The 21,091-nt window shown below is 32.6% G+C and overlaps 1 protein-coding gene and 1 long non-coding RNA gene across 8 annotated transcripts; both read right to left on the bottom strand.

The window, feature by feature from the left end:
* Positions 1-1,446: 1,446 nt before the first annotated feature.
* On the bottom strand, positions 1,447-6,280 carry LOC101217309 (beta-1,2-xylosyltransferase). 2 transcript variants are annotated; one of them, XR_004218376.1, is made up of 4 exons: positions 5,307-6,280; positions 4,310-4,459; positions 3,020-3,981; positions 1,447-2,213 (listed from the first exon to the last, which is right to left on the bottom strand). XR_004218376.1 is itself a non-coding variant. In XM_004150207.3 (3 exons), the coding sequence occupies exons 1-3, from the start codon at positions 5,937-5,939 to the stop codon at positions 3,262-3,264; spliced, it is 1,503 nt and encodes a 500-aa protein (XP_004150255.2). In that variant the 5' UTR covers positions 5,940-6,280; the 3' UTR covers positions 2,806-3,261. The 2 variants fall into 2 exon arrangements, 1 of the variants encoding a protein (XP_004150255.2); XM_004150207.3 differs by lacking the exon at positions 1,447-2,213 and having other exon boundaries at positions 2,806-3,981.
* A 6,260-nt stretch (positions 6,281-12,540) lies between these two features.
* Positions 12,541-15,820, bottom strand: LOC116404990. Of its 6 annotated transcripts, none has more exons than XR_004218026.1 (6): positions 15,437-15,820; positions 15,226-15,340; positions 14,728-14,861; positions 14,274-14,393; positions 13,693-13,705; positions 12,541-12,747 (listed from the first exon to the last, which is right to left on the bottom strand). It is a non-coding gene; the product is annotated as an uncharacterized LOC116404990 (long non-coding RNA). The 6 variants fall into 6 exon arrangements; XR_004218024.1 differs by lacking the exon at positions 13,693-13,705 and adding an exon at positions 13,764-13,827; XR_004218027.1 differs by lacking the exons at positions 13,693-13,705; positions 14,274-14,393 and adding an exon at positions 13,764-13,827.
* Positions 15,821-21,091: the final 5,271 nt, after the last annotated feature.

Below are 21,091 nucleotides of genomic sequence, written 5' to 3' on the forward strand. Positions count from 1 at the left end.
TACATAATTCATATTATATTTAAAAAATGAATTGTATTTATTACATCATCTATTATAATTCTAAATATTTTTATAAGTATTTATTATAATTATGTTTTTTAGAATCTAGAATTCAAATTTTGGATACAATGAAAATGTAGAAAAACAAAATTAAAAAAAAAAATCTAAGAATATAAAAAACATCTTATTTCTTTGTGTTATTTTTAGGGTTGGATAAGCTAAATTTTTGGTACCTTAGCTTGAGATTTGTGATTTTAAACCTAACAAAATATTGACTTTTGTTCCATAATGGATTGTTGATTCTGAATCATTTAAATGGTTTCTATTGGTTTCAAAATCACTTAAATTATTTCAAATTAGTTTTAATAATATAAAAAAATATTTAAATGTATAAAATTAAATATTAATTAATTGAGTTTTTAAGTGTCTTAAAAGAGAGTAGTCTGATGAAAGTCTTACGTTCTTTTACACTTTTTTCTTCTTCTTGATTTTCACATTATTATTTGATGAATGAGTAAAAGTAGGGTTATAAATTCATATCAAACAAAAGCTTAGAATAAAGTTGATAACACTCTATTTATTTGGACATATCTGAATCAAACACTTTCATAATTGTGATGAGTTTTCATATTTGGAAATGGTAGAGCTAAGGGAGTAAATGCAAAGACTACTATAGACATGGTGTCCAATACTTCTCATAACACAGGACAAACATGCATATAGGTGAATCCCATTTCCAATGAAGTTATGTTTCAATTCCTTCAATCTTCAATGGCACAACCGATATACATGAGGAAGAAAAATGTCCAACCGATGTTGCTAGGGTTGCAAGAGAATACGAAAGTCATACCATATTGAAATATTGGATTGTGTGTTCTCAAGATGATGTATAGGCAAATAACTCAGCTTGAGTGGATTGCATCTTGGGGTACATCAAAGTGTGCATTTGAGTTCGAATGACAAAAGGAGTCAGGAAAAGATCCACAGTTTCTTGTTTGTCCAAAGCACCTATTATATGAAGATCAAATGAATGATGCTCCACACTCTTTCCAATTTTTGTGGGAAGATCTATTGATCAACCAATGATGATCTAACTAATTTTGTTGTTTGTAATTATTTGTCTACTGCTTTTGTCACAATATATCTTTAGATTATCAATTGGTGTGATCAAACTTATTTTTTAAGTATGTTTATAACTTAGGTATCTGTGCAACTTTCTAAGTCGTATAAATCAAACTTAAGGTTGTTGATTTTAGTTAAAAATGAGACAACCTACTTTAAATGAAACATCAGTTTTTTTCTTATATTAACTCTCATCAAGAAAAATGAAATAATACAGGCAGACATACAAAACATTATTGTAGCTATGCAAAATCATATCAATAGAATAATTATTACAATATTTATTGAAGCCCAAGAAACATAAAAGTCAACAGAACGTCACAATGTCCATAAATAATTCCATATTTCAAAATTGAAACTTCAATCTTAACAACTCTCCACCACCTCAAAATCTTACAATGTAAAATATCGAGAGTGCTTAATCCTTCCATCTCTAATATTACAATATTTAAACAAAAAAAAAAAAAAAGGTTTAACCAACATATTATTAGGTACAAAATTTGTAAATATGAATTTAATTTCATAGACATGTAATTTAAGAAGGTATTCCACATAAGATTGAAAAGTAGGTGGAGAGAGTGGCAAATTGGCACAGTAGAATTTGATATTTAGTATGAAATTCAGTGTATGTTTCACAGTGCCTTGGGAGTGGTTCCTCCATTCAGGAATTAATTAAACAATTTAAAAGTAACAGAGATTGGGAAATGTACTCCCTAAATCAAATATTATATAGAAAAAATGATTCTCTATATTCTATAATTTCTATCTCCAAATCCCTACACCTTTGTAATATGGTGTGTGACTTTGAAAACAAACACTTTCTTTTTTCTTCTCTTATGCACTCCTTTTCCTTCCAGCAAATGGCAATTTGTGAATGAGATGCTCTCTCTCTCTCTCTCTCTAGCATCTTTGACTTGCTTTTACCACTTGTCTCTTTGACCATTACACTAACACATTTCATTCATTCCTAGTTTAATATCATAATAACACCTTTCTTCTTCTTCCACATATTCAATATTCTCAACTCCAAATCAATCTCTTTTGCTTCCTAAACTACGCAATCATCTTCCAACTTCTTTTCAATTCAATCCCTACACAAAACCACATTTCACACAATTGAATAGTGGGATGGTGGAATGACATGACTTTACTTAAATAGAATTTGTTCTATAAGTTGTACAAGCTGTCTTTGAATTCTAAGGGATGTTCCCATGACATGTAAAACTTATTCCATAATTCTCAAGAATAACTCATCCCAAATACATTTAGCTTCCGATGGATATAAGACCAAAATAACAATTTTAATGACATATTCAAACCATCAATTTTTTTTTTTATTTCTCGATAAGATTCAGAATGAAGAACTTATCGACCTACCTAAATATTACATAATATTTGATTATGTACGTAATTTTTTCAAACCCTCAATTTCAATATCCATTCAAATCTAATCCATTGAGAAAGTAAAATACAAAGTTGAATGGACATTGAAACATGATTTTGGAAAGATTACGTAAGAGTAATTGTAAGAATTGATCTTCATCTTGACCGATGCCAGGAAGTCCAAAAAAACCATTGGCCAAGAAGGGTGCTATTTGTGAAATGTGAAAAACTTTGGGTATTATTTCTTGACAATTTTCCAATTTTAGTGGTGTTATAAGGGAGAACATTATAAACTACTTATACTAAAAAATGATGTCTGTTCTCTGAGACCATATTATTTAGCCAATTTTTAAGTGCAAAGTACACAAACCAGAGATGGAAACTTGATAGGATCATTAAAGATACAGAGCATGGGGCAAACAATGAAATCTAGAGAGAAAAGAAAGAATGCTTCTAATTGATCTCTGCTATGTATAGAACTTCAAAAAGGGAATTTAAGAACTAGAATACATACCATTTTTGAAGCTTAAATATCCCGAATTTTTGCCGTCGTTGAGCTTGGTTGGTAAACTCTTACTTCAAACCAAATCTATGATAAGTTAGGTACAAGTGGTGAATCAGTATCTTCAAACTCAAACTTGTCAAAGTGGGAGCATCCAGCCAAGTGTGTTTGTAGATACAGAGTGCTGGATTCTCCTCCACTATTCATCTCCTCATACGTAATAGAGAATAATGTGATAAATTGCAAAAAGGTTATCAGCATCCAAGGCTCGCCATGATGCGCGAAAGGTGTTCGATAACAACTTCTGGATCGGCATGTGATCCTGAGAGATTGATGGCATGGTAATCCAAGCCTTTCCATTGAGCAATCAACGCAAAATGGGGTCTTCTAAATAGACTGCTGATGATTTCCAAGATCACGGTTTTTGGTAAGGCAGATATTATGTGAGTAAGGCCTGCACCATGAGCCCCGATAATGACAGAGGCATCTTGGATTGCTCGAAGTTGTTCCTTCATCGACATGTGTGCAAACAACCCATTCACTAAGTTTATCCTACACTCTCTGTGGTTAGATGCCCAGTTCTGCAAAGCATTAAAGACTTCTTGTTCATTAGTAAGTCTGGATTCAACTCTACCACCATGTCGAGGATGCGCTAAATAATCCTCACGGCGCACAAAGAGAACGTTGTGGAATGAGGTTGACCTTTCAACTTGTCTGTCAACTGGGAAACCAAAAGCTGCTCTAACCATTTCTCCAAACTCAGATAATCTAGCAGTTTTATGGTCATCAGGTTTTAGCCAAAGATCATGAGATGACCCTCCATGACAATTGATACCCTCAGACAGACCCTTGAATAACGCAGTTTCATATCCGAGAGGCGAGAAGATCACGTGGCGAAAACAAACCGGACTGCTGAAATTTTTGGCATATCTAAGACTTGAAAACAATGCCTTCCATGTCTCTTCCAAAGGTGTCTTAAAACATTGGAGGAGAAACAACAAAAGATGGCATTATTTTAGTAATCTTTCTTTCTGACTACACAAGCAAAGAAGAAGAAGAAGAAGAAGAAAACAAACAGCCAATTCAAACATATTCTTCCAAGAAAAACAGATAGATTTCAACAGTTGATATCAATAGATATAGCCAATTCCGTATCTCTAGCTCTTTCCACTCCAATCACTACTTTGTAATAACTGGAGATTCCCACTTCTTCCCAAACATATTCTCCTCAACAAACAAAACATAAACTGCAGCCTCAATTCTAAAAGAATGGAAAGAAAGCTAAGTGATCCAGAGACGTACCTTACAATGACCGTCGATGAAAATCAGATGAGGTCGATTAGGCAACCCGACGACTCTCGAAGCCACATAAGCACTATACCAATCTGTAATAGTGTGAAAAAGATTTGCATACTCAAACCTCGTCACCAGAAGCACAGGCTCCTCGATCCACTGAAAATGGAGCCTTTGATTCATTTTCAGAATTGATTCAGAAATCATTTAGAACAATTTAATAAAGAAAAAAGACAATAATGTTGACTCAAACTCATGATAAAAAAGACAAAGTCCAAATGAAATTAGATTACTTAAAATTTATTATTCAAAGCATATTATATAATATTAATATCAGTCTAGATTAGAGAACAAAAAAAACAGAGTCAAGCCAAAATGTTTGCTGCAGTTACTAAATTTGTTCTCTCTTACTAAGAAGTCTCTATTTAGATTGATTAACATTTAACCATGTGCCGAGAAAATACTAATTAATTCCAGCTTCCCAGAATGTTGGTTCTGAACCCAGTTATATATATATATATATATATATAAAATCCCAAATCACCAAAACCCATAAAATTTAATATTCTTGAACCAAACATGGAGACTCAATAGCTAATACTCTAATCTTAAAATTGGACTTCCATCAGTTTTGAAATTAAAAAATTGTAGAGATGGAAGAACAAAAGCTCCAAAACCCAACACAACAACATATGTTGATTCTGAAGTCGGTATAAGAAATCCCAAATCACGAAATCCCATGAAACTTCATATTCTTAGTTTAAATATGGAGAATAAAAAACTAATACTCTAATCTGGAAATGGGTCCTTCATTGCCATCAGTTGCAAATTAAAAAAACAACAGAAACGGAAGAACAAATACTCCAAAAACCAAAAAACAAACGGAAGTTGATTCTGAGGTCAGTAATAAGAAATCCTAAGTCACATAATCCCATGAAATTCTCCATCCAAATACAGAAACGGAAGAACAAAAGCTTCAAAACCCCAATAAAAACTTGTATTATACCTCTTGGCATCCGAAGTCACTCTCAGAAACAACTCGAAACGATCCAAACAATGCGCGCATAGTGTGCCTCTGAACTTCCCCTTCCTGTACAAACCGATCAAGAAACTTCTCATCGGCAAGAACCCTTTCCTCGCCACCGTCAAGCTCAAAAGCGCCACTGCGAAATTCCGGCAACTCCATCTCTTCCTTTCTTCCTATCACTTCTTCAATCCGCTCACCTCCACGGGACATAAAGATCCTCTCTGGCCACATTCGCACTCTCCCTCCTTCACATATCGAACTCTCAAGAGTCTCACTATACCAACAGCGGAACCACCCGGCGAGTTTCCCGGCGAGTTTAGGTTTGAAAAGATCTGTACGGAGAGTGAAGCCATTGCCAAAATAGGCCTCACAGGAACGCGGAGGGACAGGGGAGGGAGACCAAGGGAGATAAGAAGGTAAGATGGGCCAGGGCTTGGAAGAATGTGAGTTTTCCGGGAAGGGGAAGCGGTTATCGGAAGTGGGGTTCCGATGAGGGGAAGTGGGAGGGGAGGGTTTGGAGTGGGAAGTGAAGTAAATGCAGAGAGTTAGGGTGTTGAAAGCGAAGAGAAGGAAGAAGATCTTGAGTAACAGAGCTTGGGTTTTGGCGTTCATGGCGGAAAATGGTGGTTGAAGAGAGGGAGGGAGAGAGAGAGAGAGAGAGAATGGAGGATGATCGGTGTGTTTAGCTTTTCAAAAGCTTGGGAAATTCAGAAACATGGCTTGGGTATTACTCAATTGTGTAACTTTTTTCATGGATTCTCATAGAAATGGATGTGTTTGAGACTTTTTTTTAAAAAAAAACAATGAAAGAGAAAAGAGAGGAAGAAGAAGATTTTGGAAGAGAAACTGATTTCCCTTTCCAAGCTTCTCTCTCTCATAGACTCCAAAGAAGAAGAAGAAGAAGAAGATGTTGATTGTTGAAGAGGAAGAAGAAGTTGGAGATGTTTTTTTTTAATTATTATTTGGAATTATAATTGAGTTACATAAATATGTTGTTTGGAAAATGAAAAGAAAATAAGGATAGTAGGAGAATTTTGGGGAATTACCAAAAGTATATAAATTTTGAGGGTATTATAGATTTAATAGATTGATTTTGAAAAAGTTGAGTTTTATGACAAATAAGGTATGAAAAAGTCCAAAATGCTTTTACATGAAAATTTTCCTTTCCTCTTCTTTTAATTTTCCTTTCTTCTTCTTTTTCCTCAAAACAAAAACATATTTCAGTTTTCTTTTCTCACACATTTAATCTCATCTTTCACTAACTTCTTCTCTCCATCCAACTCTCCTCTTTTTTTATATATATATATATATAATTTTTAGTTATTCTTAAGCAACTTCTTTTCCTATTTTGAAAACTGTACATGATTTCTTTTGTTATAAATAAATCTTTAGCTCTTTATTGTTTTATCGACTAAACATTTAAACCTTAGTTGTAAGTCAAAACCAATGTTATAAATATTACAAGTGAAAATGTGGGAAAAAAATGCTCTTTTAGTTTTTCTTTCTTTCTTTCTTTCTTTTTTTTGAGTAAAAATGAAGAAGAAAAGAAAATTTGATATGTAAGGGCTTTGAACTTTTCATATTCCCTTTTTGTCCTGAAAAACAATCCCAAAAACCTATAATTTCCTCCAAATTGATCTATTTTTTAATAACTCCCCACTATTTTCTTCATTATAACTCTATACATCAAAAACTGGATTCTTTTTTGGGTTGAAAAGTTATTTTTAGATTTTGGACCAATTTCAATGTGTTTTAAACTCTTTTTTTTAATATGTTAATTTTAAATAGCGTGTTTGAACATAAACTATCTTCAGATTATAATAAATATCTCTTGCTAACAAGTATTATTTAAAAATTTCCTATTAGCTATACATCATTTATTTACAATTTGTTATTACTTTTAATATTTTATATTTATCATTATTTTTATTTTACAATATTTATTAATTTCTTTCCTTACAAAAATAATCAAAGCACAAACTATTATAACAAAAACTAAAATAATCTACCCTTAAACACAAACTAACAATCTAGGACTATTGTAACCAACTTATTACCACAAATGTTCTCTTAAAATTTAATTTATAAATAATCAAAGAAATTTTTTAGGGATAGTTTGTTTTTTGAAAACGTGGATAACTCGGATCATAAATGTTCAATATTGTTAGATTACTATGTTCACGTTTGTTTTGTAGGAGTATTTTAATTAGTGCGTTTCCTTTCTAAGATTTTTACATGAAAATGTCTCAAATTTACGTAATGGTCCGAGAATACCAAATTTATAATTAGTTTCTTATAACATATTTGATTTTTTTAGATTAATCCAATTTGTAGGTTATTTTAGGCAACAAAATATTATGATCATAATTTAAGATTTTTTATAAAAGAAGTATTAAGTTAAATTTAAATTTGAATATATTTATATATGTGTGTGTGGTTGACTACTTATTTAAATTATATAATGCAAATGAATAACTATATAACATATATAAAAAGGTAAAATGAAAATATTGAAATAGATTGGAATCAATTTGATTGTATTAGTTAGATTTTAAAAACAAAATCTAAAATGTTATAAAAACGAAACAAAATCGAGAAACAGTAGATTGGGATTGTTATTAAGAAAAAACAATTTAGTGAAAATTGGGAGACTAAAAGGATAACAACCATCCCACTGCCCACTACAAATTTAATTAAAGTTGTAATTCATAAAAATTCAATCAAACAAATCTAAATAAATGAATATCTATAATTGCTTTTGAAAAATAAAAATAAATGTGCCCGAAATTGACTCTTCAACCATTAAGGGAAACACAATTCCAAAAATGACACCAACTTTTCTTCAAGTTTTCCTTGAGGAAAAAACTAAACACTTTTCTACCTACACACAACGAGGGTGGATTTTTCTTCTTCTTTCTTTCTTTCTTTCTTTTAAATTTCTACAAAATAGAATTAAAGCTACAATTTTTTCTTTTTAGTACTTTGACTTTTTTCATATAGAAAAAAATATCACAACTGATTAGATTATAATGACATCACTCCACATGGCAGAACCAGATAGACCCAACTCACTTCCCAAACACTTCATGTACTCAATGAAATAAATAAGTAAAGAAAACATTCTACTCACACTTAGGTTCAACCAAAATATTTTGCGTATTATAGACGACATCTTCCTAACTATTATCCTATTTTAGAGTAGTTTTGAAGATATTATTCTTTCCTTACATGTATTTTCTTTTGCCTACAATTAAGTTTGGAGCTCTTATTTTTAGAAAACAATACTATCACGCACATATAACCAGAGCTTCAACAACCTTGATCAAGTAACCATTAAGAAATAAACATGAAGCCAGCTAGTCACAAATGACTAATACCATCTTTAAGTCATCATCTCATCCATGTTGTATGTGTATAGAGCTTCCAACAATCCCATACAAAAGGGGATGAACCAACCTTTGTCAATTGTTGCGAAGAAGACCGGCCGAATCACCATAAAAAATTTCTCTCTCATGTTCCAACCTTGAAGTTACCAAAATTATGGGGTATACATTGAGTTCTCTTTTACTAAGTTTAAAGACTCGAATAGCATCTCTAATCCAATCCAACTTATCCTAAAAATTTGAATTGAGTTAAGTTGTCAAGTTATTAATTTTTCATATTATATTAAAATATTTAAACTTATCTACCACATGTGTCTATAACTATAAAATCACATTAAAACTCAAATGTTAAATATTAAATATTCATGATATCTATTACAAATTTATTCAACTCGAGATCATATCAAACTCCATGTACATTCCTAAAAGAAACAAATTCAGAATATATATATTTATATGTATGTAATTTCAATTGGGATGAGTGAATCGAAAAAGAAAATATTTATTCAACTCTAAATTCAACCAAACTCGAACAAAAATAGAAAAAAAAAATCAACCAACAACCAAATTCAACAATTGTTTAGATGGTTGACATATGAGTGTATATTTGGAAGCTAACACACTACTCCCGTTATGAATCAGGTTCTCACAACCATGTTAGTATTCTAATTTCTCCCGTAATTTGTTATTTCACTCCAACAAAGGTGGTCTAATTTTCAGTCATAGAAGTGAGAGTCATGGGAAGTCCTTCCATGATAGTTTTAAAAAGCTGTTGCACTAAATTATTTCATGACATAAAATAAATGTCGTTAATCAGCATTCTTTGACATCAAATAACTGTCATATTTTATTTTATGACAACAAATAACTATAATCATTTGTGTATTAACGACGGTTAAATAAATGTCGCGAATTCGTTTATTGTGACATTTTTTAAATGTCACGGATATGTCAATCGCGACAGTTTATTTTTTTTAAATGTCATTGTTTCGTTATTGACAACATTTTTTTCTAGTCAAAAATTGTGCAATCGTGACAGTTTTTCGATAAAGTTAAATGTCATTGTTTTGCTATTGAAGACATTTTTTTGCTGTCAAATATGTGGCAATCGTGACAGATTTTTTTAAAAAAATTGTCATTGTTTATCTATTGACGACATTTTTTTCTTGTCACATATAGGGCAATCGTGACAATTAATTTTGTTAAAAAATTGTCATTCTTTTCGTATTAACAACAATTAATAACTGTCACAAATTCATATATTACGACATTTATTTCCTGTTGTAAATTTCTCAATTTACTACAGTTTTTTCTTGTTCTCCTTGTCGTTCCACCATTACACGAACCATTTGAATGACAATAATGTAGCTGAGAATGACAATTTTGAATTTATAATATTGACACCCATATAGAAAAAAATAGCCAACACTTTAATATATATACGCTATAATACAATTTATAATATTCGTACATTTCCAATCAAGTTTCAACAATTTACAAGTATGGAAACACAGCTCTTAATCAAAAAATATTTTAAATAGCAAGATTTTCTGCAGAAGCATAAACGACCAACCGAGAATGTTTGTCTTTGAAAATGTTCTTTGAAAGAAAACTCATGAAGTTGTTGACTCCAGTTGAACCTACAAAGACAACATGAATATCAACATCCATAACACATACATTTGTGAACCAACATTACCACAACAAAGAAGAAAATGGAGAACTACCATGTAGTAATGTGAATGTAAAAGAAACATTATATATATTAGGAATCTTGTTTCTAATCAAGAATTTATTTCCTAACCATGTACTTGATGAGCGTTTGTAGAATTTAATATCAGCAACCAAAAGCCATAAACTAATTCAAGATAGAGCGAGCTTATGTTGTAAAAGAACACCTTAGAATAAATATAATAGAGGAACGCATGAATTTCAGCACACATGACAAAGTAAACTTTTTTAAGTAGGAATCCTATATAAAATTTCCTAAACCTTGGAGTCACCTCCCAATTTCTTTTTTCAATTTTCGAAGCCAAAACAACGCAGTTTAAAATGTTTGAAGAGAATTATTGGTGACTTAAACAAATAAATATAAGTGATATAAGCATTTTTAAGGATATAAGTATTTAAGAATACCTCTATCTCCATTTTTTATGAAAGTTAATCTTGCCACAACAACTGTAACAGCCTCTTGATCAAACCCTTGCACCAATTCCTAAAATCAATGCCTCAAATATTTAGTTTTTTCCCAATATCGAGATAGAGAAAGAGAACCAAACAGAAATTCATCTGTTTGTATTGGCTTCTCATTGTTCATGGAGACAAATTCAGAGAGTTTAAGTGTGTGTGTATGTGTACATAAAGCACTAGATAGGTTAGCAACTACACATTATAAACAAGGGCACATCAAACCAATATATATACAACCACTCCTGAATATTTTCCATGAATAGAAATGATGGTGTTCACTTGTACGTGCAAAATGTCAACCATGATGGCATGATGCCTCCACTCTTAAAAAGGACAATGAAAAAAATTATTTCCACCAATATTTATCAACGAACTAATGAAATTAGTGCATTTAAAGTATATAATAATAAGACCTTAGAGTTTAGGAATAAGAAAGAGTAGCTTTCTAAAAGCCGACCTATTACCTAACCAAACTTGACTATGCATAAATTACAGAATACAAACTTCATCACGTATATGTGGAGCCAATGTCGTTCAATCCAGTCTTCCAATAACAAATCACTTTGATGTAATTGAATCACACAAAGCCAAACGTGAAAATGAAATAGATAATCCTATTCTCACAAGTAACTCCCACAAACTAATTTTTCCTAGTTACTTGGGTTGAGGTTTCTTCAGACATGTACATGATGAAACTCCCTCTTCAAGTTTAGCATGACAAGTAGAAAAGCAAGAAGTGAGATGAGAGTGAAACTTCAAGTATAAGAATGAAAAGTACTCTCTCACCCCTGTTTCTTGCAATAAAACTCTCAAAATTAAATATAGTAACAAACATTAGTTATTCTTTGGTTAACTCTTCTTGGATGAAATTTAGTTGATTATCCCATTGTAAATACTAGCTCTGAGAATCTGTACATACTAGCTCTGAGAATCTGTACATACTCTACCCTTAAGTTAAAACCTATTACATTGAAAAATGTGAGACCTATCAAAGAAGAAGCACTAGTAGAAAAATGGTCTACGACGACAGTTATTTACTGTCGCGAACAAAATCCATGACAGTTATTTACAGTCATAGAAGCGGGAGTCATGGAAAGTCCTTCCATGACAGTTTTCAAAAACTGTTGCAATAACTTATTTCATGACATAAAATAAATGTCGTTAGTTAGCATTCTACGACATCAAATAACTGTCATATTTTATTTTATGACAATAAATAACTATCATCATTTATGTATTAACGACAGTTAAATAAATGTCGCGAATTCGTTTATTGTGACATGTTTTAAATGTCATGGATATGTCAATCGCGACAGTTTTTTTTTTAAAGAAATGTCATTATTTTGCTATTGACGACATTTTTTTTCTGTCAAAGATAGGACAATCGTGACAATTAATTTTGTAAAAAAAACTGTCATTGTTTTGGTATTCACAACAATTAATAATTCATATATTACGACATGTTTTTCCTGTTGCAAATTACTCGATTACTACAATTTTTTTCTGTTCTCCTTGCCACTTCGCCATTACACGAACCATTTGAATGACAATAATGTAGCCGACAATGACAATTTTGAATTTATAATATTGACACCCATATAGAAAAAAATAGCCGACACTTTAATATATATACGCTATAATACAATTTATAATATTCGTACATTTCCAATCAACTTCCAACAATTTACAAGTACGGAATCCTAGCCCTTAATCAAAAAATATTTTAAATTGCATCAGAATACATATAACAAGATTTTCTGCTAAAACATAAACGACCAACAGAGAATGTTCGTCTCTGAAAGTGTTCTTTGAAAGTAAACTCATGAAGTTGTCGATTCCAGTTGAACCTACAAAGACAACATGAATATAAGCATCCATTATAGGACAAGAGAGTAAAACTCGCTTCATTTTTTTTTTTAAATATGACTTAGGATTCAAATGTGTTTTCAAGGAAGGTGAAAAGTTCACCAAAAAGTTGTGATAAAAGAAGAACAAAAGGTATAGATATAGAAATATAGTCACGAGAAGACACAAGAGTATACATGGAAAGAGGAAAGAAAACATAGAAGAGTAAACATGGGACGATGATGAAAGAAAACATAAAAGAGTAATCACGGGAAGAGGAAAGAAAACATAGAAGCTACCCGAGGTTTTCAGAATTGAAAAGAATCATGGGGGAAGGGGAGAAAAAGGTTGCTTATGCATACAAAAATTGCATAAGAACTGCCCTAACAATCACCTAGTCATTCCACAAAGAATTATCTCACAAAACTTCCTACCAAACAATCCACAAGTGAAGAATGGTGAAAAACTACAATAATGAATGGTAGCAAACAAACATATCAACTAAACTAACGATATGCCAAGAGAACTCTAAATGAAAGAAATGAAGATTTCACAATTAACTTTAACTTAGCTGAATGTCAAGCCAAGAAGATTGTAGCCAAGATTCTTAATTAGTAAGGATTTACATCAAATCATCATTACATAATTCCATGAACAAATGGAGGAATGAGTTAAAAGCATTGATAAAATTTGTTGAGTGAAGAAAGAGTTTTTAAGCACCAATATGCATCTTAGCCCAACAAATAGTGGTATTTGCTAATAACAACCTAATGAATTCCTCCCCCTGCATCCCAGCCCAGCCATAGAAATTTTATCTAAGCAAATTTAATCCAAATAAATACCTGGTTGAATATTATTAGTAGAATTGGAAGGTAGAATTCAGTAACAAATTAAACAAGTTAATGAGCAAAAAACAAAAATTCGAGAATTATTTGAGAAGATCGTACCTGATACGACCATCTGCATCAAAAAAAAAATATCAAAATCCTACATGAAAAATTTAACAGAAAAGATATACCTCAAACTAAAATGTTGTATGATTCTCTATTGAACTAAAAAGTCTCAGCTAAAGCATATCCAACCTATAAATTCAGGAAAACAACATAACAATTAAATCATAAAACCCAAAGAACACATAAATTACTGCAAAAAAAAAAATCAGCATAAGCAAAAATATTGATGACAGAAGGAATGACTACAAACAATGAACTATGCATGCTTCACTCTCACATGTGCAAGAAAGAATAATTGATGCCACACATAAAGTCAAAGAATTACAAGTTAATTAAATTTCTAAAACGACATGTCGTGGAGGAGATACAAGTGGTTGTTTTGACATGACATAGAGAAATCAACAACACTAGTGTGGTTAAGAATCACGAGTCAATTCATCTGAATCTGAATCACTAGCATTATAGTCTATCGCAATCAATGTTAGCTTATGAAATTAGCAAGATATGTTGAAAGAGGATGGATAAGATAAGGAAAAGACATTAACAAATAAGAGATTTATATTGTAACAATCAACCTGGATGTTTATCACTAACTTTCCAGACCGACGATCGACTTCTTGATGCTTTTGTCATATGAATTCTTCCCCAAAATCAAAATACATCAAAATACACTTGACACCTTTAAAATTAGCTTGCTGTAAAATAGAGTAATACAAAAGAAACAGGAAAAAAAAAAGAAAGCAATGTCACAACCACATATTACTATACAAGTACAAACAATAGAAATAATGAAACTTTGGTTAAATACGTTCATATTTATTCTTCTGTTCTAAAAGACTCCTCCAGTTGACACTGATTTTTCTCTACTTTCGAATTAATTTCGACGATAAGATTTTTTAATAATATCTCATATAAGCAAGCACAAAGCAAACACAAACAGTATTTATCAACTAAATTTCTAAAAAAAAAAAAAAAAAAAAAAAATTGAGGAACATGACTAAGAAGTAAAGTAGAGGAAAAGTAGAATACGTTGGAGGTTACCGCAAGATTGGAATAACGGTGATTCCATTACCACAACCCAACCTTCAAAACTTTACAATACTTCTTACAAGAAACCAGTTCACGGGGAATTCCTTCAACAAGTACTGCCTTTCCTTGATTTCCTAATTCGAACGAACAAAAATCAATCAAAAATCAACCAAATGCTTCATTGAGGCATTTCATCAAACACATTGTAAGCTACCAAAATGTTTCATCACCAACCTACACAATCTAAACGAAAATCACAAGATTCACATCTGCATCTCATACAAACACAATCTACAATCTCCGTCCTGTCCACATACACACATTTATATATAGATTCCATGACAATCACGATATACATTCGACGTCAAGTCTACTTCAATTCATATACATTCATATATATTTTCAGTCAGCCCACAGTATACATTCAACACACATACAGTTCACAATCACAGTTCGCAATCACACAATCACAATTGAGTCCAGTAGAAAATCCCTTACCTTAAGATTTCTTGGTCAACAAAGTCCAACACATCAATCCTAATTTAAATAGAAAATTGAACTCCAAATAAACTTGTCGCGATTCGTTGAGGTCTAACTCCGCCTCAATTAACACCTTCAAAGAGCAATATTAACCAACCGTTTAAATTTAACATTTTATCTCAACGAATCAATCATATGGAAACTACCAAATTCACAATTACGAACTTACACTAAAACCCAATACTTCTTGTGGTAGGGCAAAAATTGCAATTTAGTGAAGATCTAGATGTGACCCATCCTGGTTGGGGAAGTGTAGTCGCGTTACACGCACGATTGGAAGATACGGGCGCGCGCGATTTCAGATTTGCGAAGGGAGGTAGAGGCAGCTTCACGACGCACCACTTCGCCAACGACAGACAACTTCACGACAGAGTGGTTCGTGACGGTGAGCCGGCGTGAACGGTCGGCGGCCTTGCTTCGCGAACGGAGATGGAGACGATTGGGACGGGGCTACTGGTGAGAACCCGGCGTTACAGATCAGGACAACGGCGCGGTGAGACGGTTGTGTCCGGCTGGGTTTGGACGGAACGGAGAGGAGAAAAGAGGGAGACAGCCGGCGATGTCCATGGTAAGAAATGTACTTCAAAAAGAAAATGTCAAAGGTATACAAATTTCATCAATGAAAAGTTCACAATGTTTAAAGTAAAGCAAAGAAGAAAATTAGTGAAGGGTACTACGCCTGATGAAGGTATATGGCATAGGCTTCCATTTGCTAAACCAATCAGGAAGTTCAAAATTAACTGGATTTCCAATATGTCTCATCAACTTGTGAAAAACATTCCCAGTCCAACTGCATTTAGAATTCTAATCAACATGGAAATGGCATGAGTGATAACCTGACTTAGTTTGTATGCAATAAAATAACCAAATAATGAAGGAAAAAAATAGTATCTATTAAACCTTTGGCTAACTTAACGAAGAAATATCCAAAATAATATGACCAGATTGAAGCAAAAGGAAAACAAATTGAATTAGTTAGGCTTAGACAAAGTTAGATAAGAATCTTTCAAGTCTTAGTTATCTATAGAATACTATTACATGTATATTTAATGAGAGATGCACAGAAAATAATAAAAATAAAGTAAATATGGTATAGAATAGACATCAAGGATCAATTGCATATAACAACAAATTCATCTACTTCATGATGCATAACATTGAATACTGACATAAATCACAAATATATCTTTATTCCTAGTCCTTACAACAAAAAAGCTAAGACAATATACCTAAGACAATTTCTAGTCCTTAAAGTTCAACAGTTTGTATTAGGCAATCATCGCAAATAAAAATGAACTATGAATAATCATGCACCGGTTCTCTCAGATTATTAAAACAGAGAGTAAGATTATGACAAGTATTTAGGTTCATGAATAAAAAAAGTGCTACAGAGAATGAACGGGTTCGTGTCAAAACATACATGTATCAATGCATCATTCATAATGTTGGCTTGTGACAATTTAGGCCTATAGCTTCTTACTGTAATGAAGTGCCCAGCATTATCCCATGTGTATGACCAAGCTGTCCATATTTTGGAAGACTGCAGTACTAAAAAAACGAAAGATGCAAAATAACCATTGCTACAGGGAGTCAAGAATGATGAAACAGTGCTTTATACCATTTTTTTTGTCTAAGCCTAACTAGCACTACTCAATACATGGCACTATTTTGTGAGTTGGTTCAAACTAAGATCCAAACTAAGGGCCCATCCATGTCAGAACAAAAATTAAAGATACCAATTTCTAAGACACTAATAAAGTAAACCAAACAAGTATAAACCATACATAATGTTAAAAAGTGTGGATCTTCACAAGTCTAGCTCACTTATATTAACATTGTTCTTTTTCATACACAGCACCAACTCTATCTCAATTGTAAAAAAAACACTAATTACACAGCACAATGCTAAAACCTACATCTCTAATCCTCAATCCATATATTAAACATTCAAAGCTAGTGAACCAAGTAGAATTAGCAATTGACAATTTGTCACGTATACAAACATGAACAAACCACATAATAATGACAAAATAAAACCTCAAGGACGCAAGCAAACAATTACCTTCGGCAGTTATTTGATTGCAAGAAGATTCATATCCCAATGCAATAGGGCCCCAAATAACAAAATTCCATGAGTCAGTCACATATATATTGAACTCTTCCTAAGAAACAAATAAACACGCACACATTCATATCCACTTACTTAAAGGCAAGTCATATATACTTAGATGTGATACAATAACCATTAACTTACCCTTTTCATGCTTAAGTTTGTTAAAAACAATGTGCTTAAACATTTTCTTATGTGTTGTTCGGGTTAAACAAAATTATATGAACAAAAAATCCCCACAAAATACTTAAAAAAAAGGTTGTTTCCTAATCTGGCGCTAAGCACGATGTACTTGCTTAGAAAGGAACTCCGACAATTCCAATCTAACTTCATCGATTTTATCTTGCGGGTATGTAGGAGGTAAACTTTTCATCTATAGATAATAAAGTGGTTAAGAATTATTTTCATTCCAAATAATGACATAACGTATGTTTTAAAATTCTAATACTTACGACATCTACAATCGAAGTACTCCTCGCAGAAATTATGTTACGCATGAATCGCGTAACATAGTACCAGCATTCTACCACCCCATTTTATTTGGGACACTGTGGATGCACAATAAAAAACATACCTGTGAAACGTCTAAATTAATAACTTTTTTACGACTATCATGTTGGTCAATGCCACATACCTTAACAACCTTCCAATTTGGTTTTTTCTTCTTCGATATATTGAATGACCTACCACATAATATAAGATTGTTACATAATTAAAATAGTTGCACACATAATAAAGATATTAACGATAATAATATGACCTACATTTGAACCACTTCAGTCATGTCTCCGTCAATCCGATTCTTCAACGGGTCAATCCAATATTCAATACCCTTTGTAGGATTTACAACGACCAAAGGTCAGTGATTGCTAAGAACACATTTCCACCATTATTAATTCATATTTGAATAGTGAATTGAAATCGTGAATGTCAATGAAAATGTCATTATCATGCACTTACCCAAAGTTGTATGGGAACAATACTACTTGGTCATACTCGGCTCTGAGCAGTCGAGCATTCAACAACTACGCACACGATTGTTTGTAACTCGAGAAACTTATAGATCTGACATCAATGAACTTGAACAAGTTTAAACTCCGTCCTTCTACCATACTTGTGTGAAGGTACCTACACAATGAAATAAACTTAGAATTAAAAGGAGATCGCAAACATCAAGTACGTATATATATTACAAGGAAATCTTACATCATGTAAGCATCTAGGCATGATGTGCATATTGGCTTCATTGACGAGAAATCCCTCAGTGACTCAATCATAATGCAACATTTTCTCCTGACACCGAATACCTCAAAAGGTGTGTTTAGTTGAATCAATGACCCTATATGTTTAACGAGTCTTACCAAACACCGGAGTGCCACTAGAGCACGTAGATATGTTGCACTAGAGAATGTGGACGGATCCGTACTAAAGCCCACGGTATCCTTCTATCACAAAGAGTTCAACTACTTTTAGTATAATTTGATGCATGAAAATCCAATACAATAAGACAGTCAATTACTTTATCATTCCTAGTAAGAACAATATGTCGTGGCCACATTAAATGTGAACCGACTTCCTGCGTCATTTTGGTGATTCCTTCCTTTTTCGGTATCGGAATTGCACATTGGCCATCGAGGACAACATCCACCGATACCTTAATGTTCTCACTGTCACCTTCAGCATTAAATATTGTCCCATGTGCAATGATAGTATCTTCTATTTCAAACGCAAGCATACACGGAGTTTTAACCTACGTAGAATTATATGTTAAATATGTGCACGTAAAGTTAGTCAACATGTTTTCATGGGACCCTCTAAAGGCTTACAAAATTAAACACATATATATAATTGTTCTGGAGCAGTGTGCCTTAATTAGTAAAGTATATGTTCAACTAACTTTCAAGTCATTTGATCTTGTATCCCCCACATCATCTTATTTCTTCACTTCTGTCACAACGTCTGTCGCTTTCTTTGGTACTGAATCAGATGCCACGTCTTCAGTCTCATTATTTGAATCCCCTTCGATTGATGGTGTTCTTTACAAACACATATTAGGGTCTTGTTCTTCTTTATCTCCTTTCGCACCCTCATCTTTTTCATTCTTTGTAACTTCGCTTCTAACTCCATAATTCTTTTTGTCATTTCATCATGTTCCTCATACACTGTCTTCTCCTCCTTACTTTCTTTAGATTTTGATTCTATCGGGGTGTGGAAATGTTTTTTCTTAGTCACTTACATCCCCACGCCTCGGAGTATGCCCTGACGATCTTTTCCTCCCAATGCCTGGGTGAGAACATCGTCATAGTCAGATAAACTACGTGCCTTCTGGTTGCCCAATAGATTGTCCTAACATAGTACACAAAATGGAAATTATAAGTTGCCAAATTTTGTCAACGTGTTAACTTACAATAACATTGGCAATGTCCTTCGTCCCTTAATATAGAAACTCTCCTTTACGATCCAAGCGTGCATGTTTCCATACTATCGATCGATCTATTTGATTGGACGAAGAAGATGCACACTACATAAATAATAGATGTTATATAAGTATAAATATATAACATATACGTACATTAAATACATAGCAATAATAATAATAATAATTTGAAACCTTTAAGGGCAGTGACAACAAAGCACATCTTTAAGGGCAGTGGCAACAAAACACATCTTTAAGGACATATTTGAAATCTCACATCATGAAAACAAAACACATTTTAAAGGGCAGTGACAATATCAAAGCACCTAAGACTTCCCTAAGAATTTCCTATTCTCTTCTCTACTGTTTTAGATCACTTTCCTAAGACATCATGAAAACAAAGCACATATTTAATTACTTGTCATTCCCTATGGTTTAATCACTCATTTTTAAACCATTCATAAATTCTTGAAGAGAAAAAATTAAGAAACAATTAAGATCACAAATAATGGAAAACAACATTTTTGTTAGATCACAAAATCGTTACTTATCAACTCCTCAACAAGATTTGCATACCCCTTGCGAGATGCTCTATGGTTGTATTTCTATAGCTTCATTTTCAGTTTACCATCTTCACTTTTTTTCTGTAGAAAAAGTTGTATAACCTCAATTAAATTAACATATTTGGGCAACAAATTGTACAAAAGTATAGCAAAATGTTCGGATTTTCATACTTACTTCAAAATCTTCTTTCAACCGTGAAGCCACAAATTCATCCCAATGGTCTTGATCGATGAATGAATATTTCGCTAGTGGGTGTTTTAATTTCTCCACATCGTCCTTAAATGAAAGTACGTACGTAGTTGTTAATCTCGACTTGAATCCATGATAGCATACTCCCGCATTTTGAAGTATGCTTTCCTTCGACTTATGGTCAAGAATGAAGCCGGCCTACAATGTGAAAAACACATCAAAAGTATTAAATCTGTTGAAGTTGGTGGTTTAATATACATACACTCAATAAGAAGGATTTTTACCTCAATTAGTTCATAGATTTTCTCCTTCATCTCTTTTGGAATAGCATGCCAAATAGAGTACGTGAAAGGAACGTGAAACCTTACGGTCGTTCCAATAAAACTCTTCAAATTTGTTGCATTTGGTCCAATAGGTTGATCTAGTTCGCTGTACTGAATAACTATTTTCCGCCCCTCACTACTAAAACGTGTTATATATTTCATTCTCGTAGGGCCACGTTTCTTTTTCTGGCTACTAGTTTCCTCTATTTGAAGGGGTGTAGC

Source organism: Cucumis sativus, chromosome 7 (assembly GCF_000004075.3).
Source record: "Cucumis sativus cultivar 9930 chromosome 7, Cucumber_9930_V3, whole genome shotgun sequence".
Classification (NCBI taxonomy): Eukaryota; Viridiplantae; Streptophyta; class Magnoliopsida; order Cucurbitales; family Cucurbitaceae; genus Cucumis; species Cucumis sativus.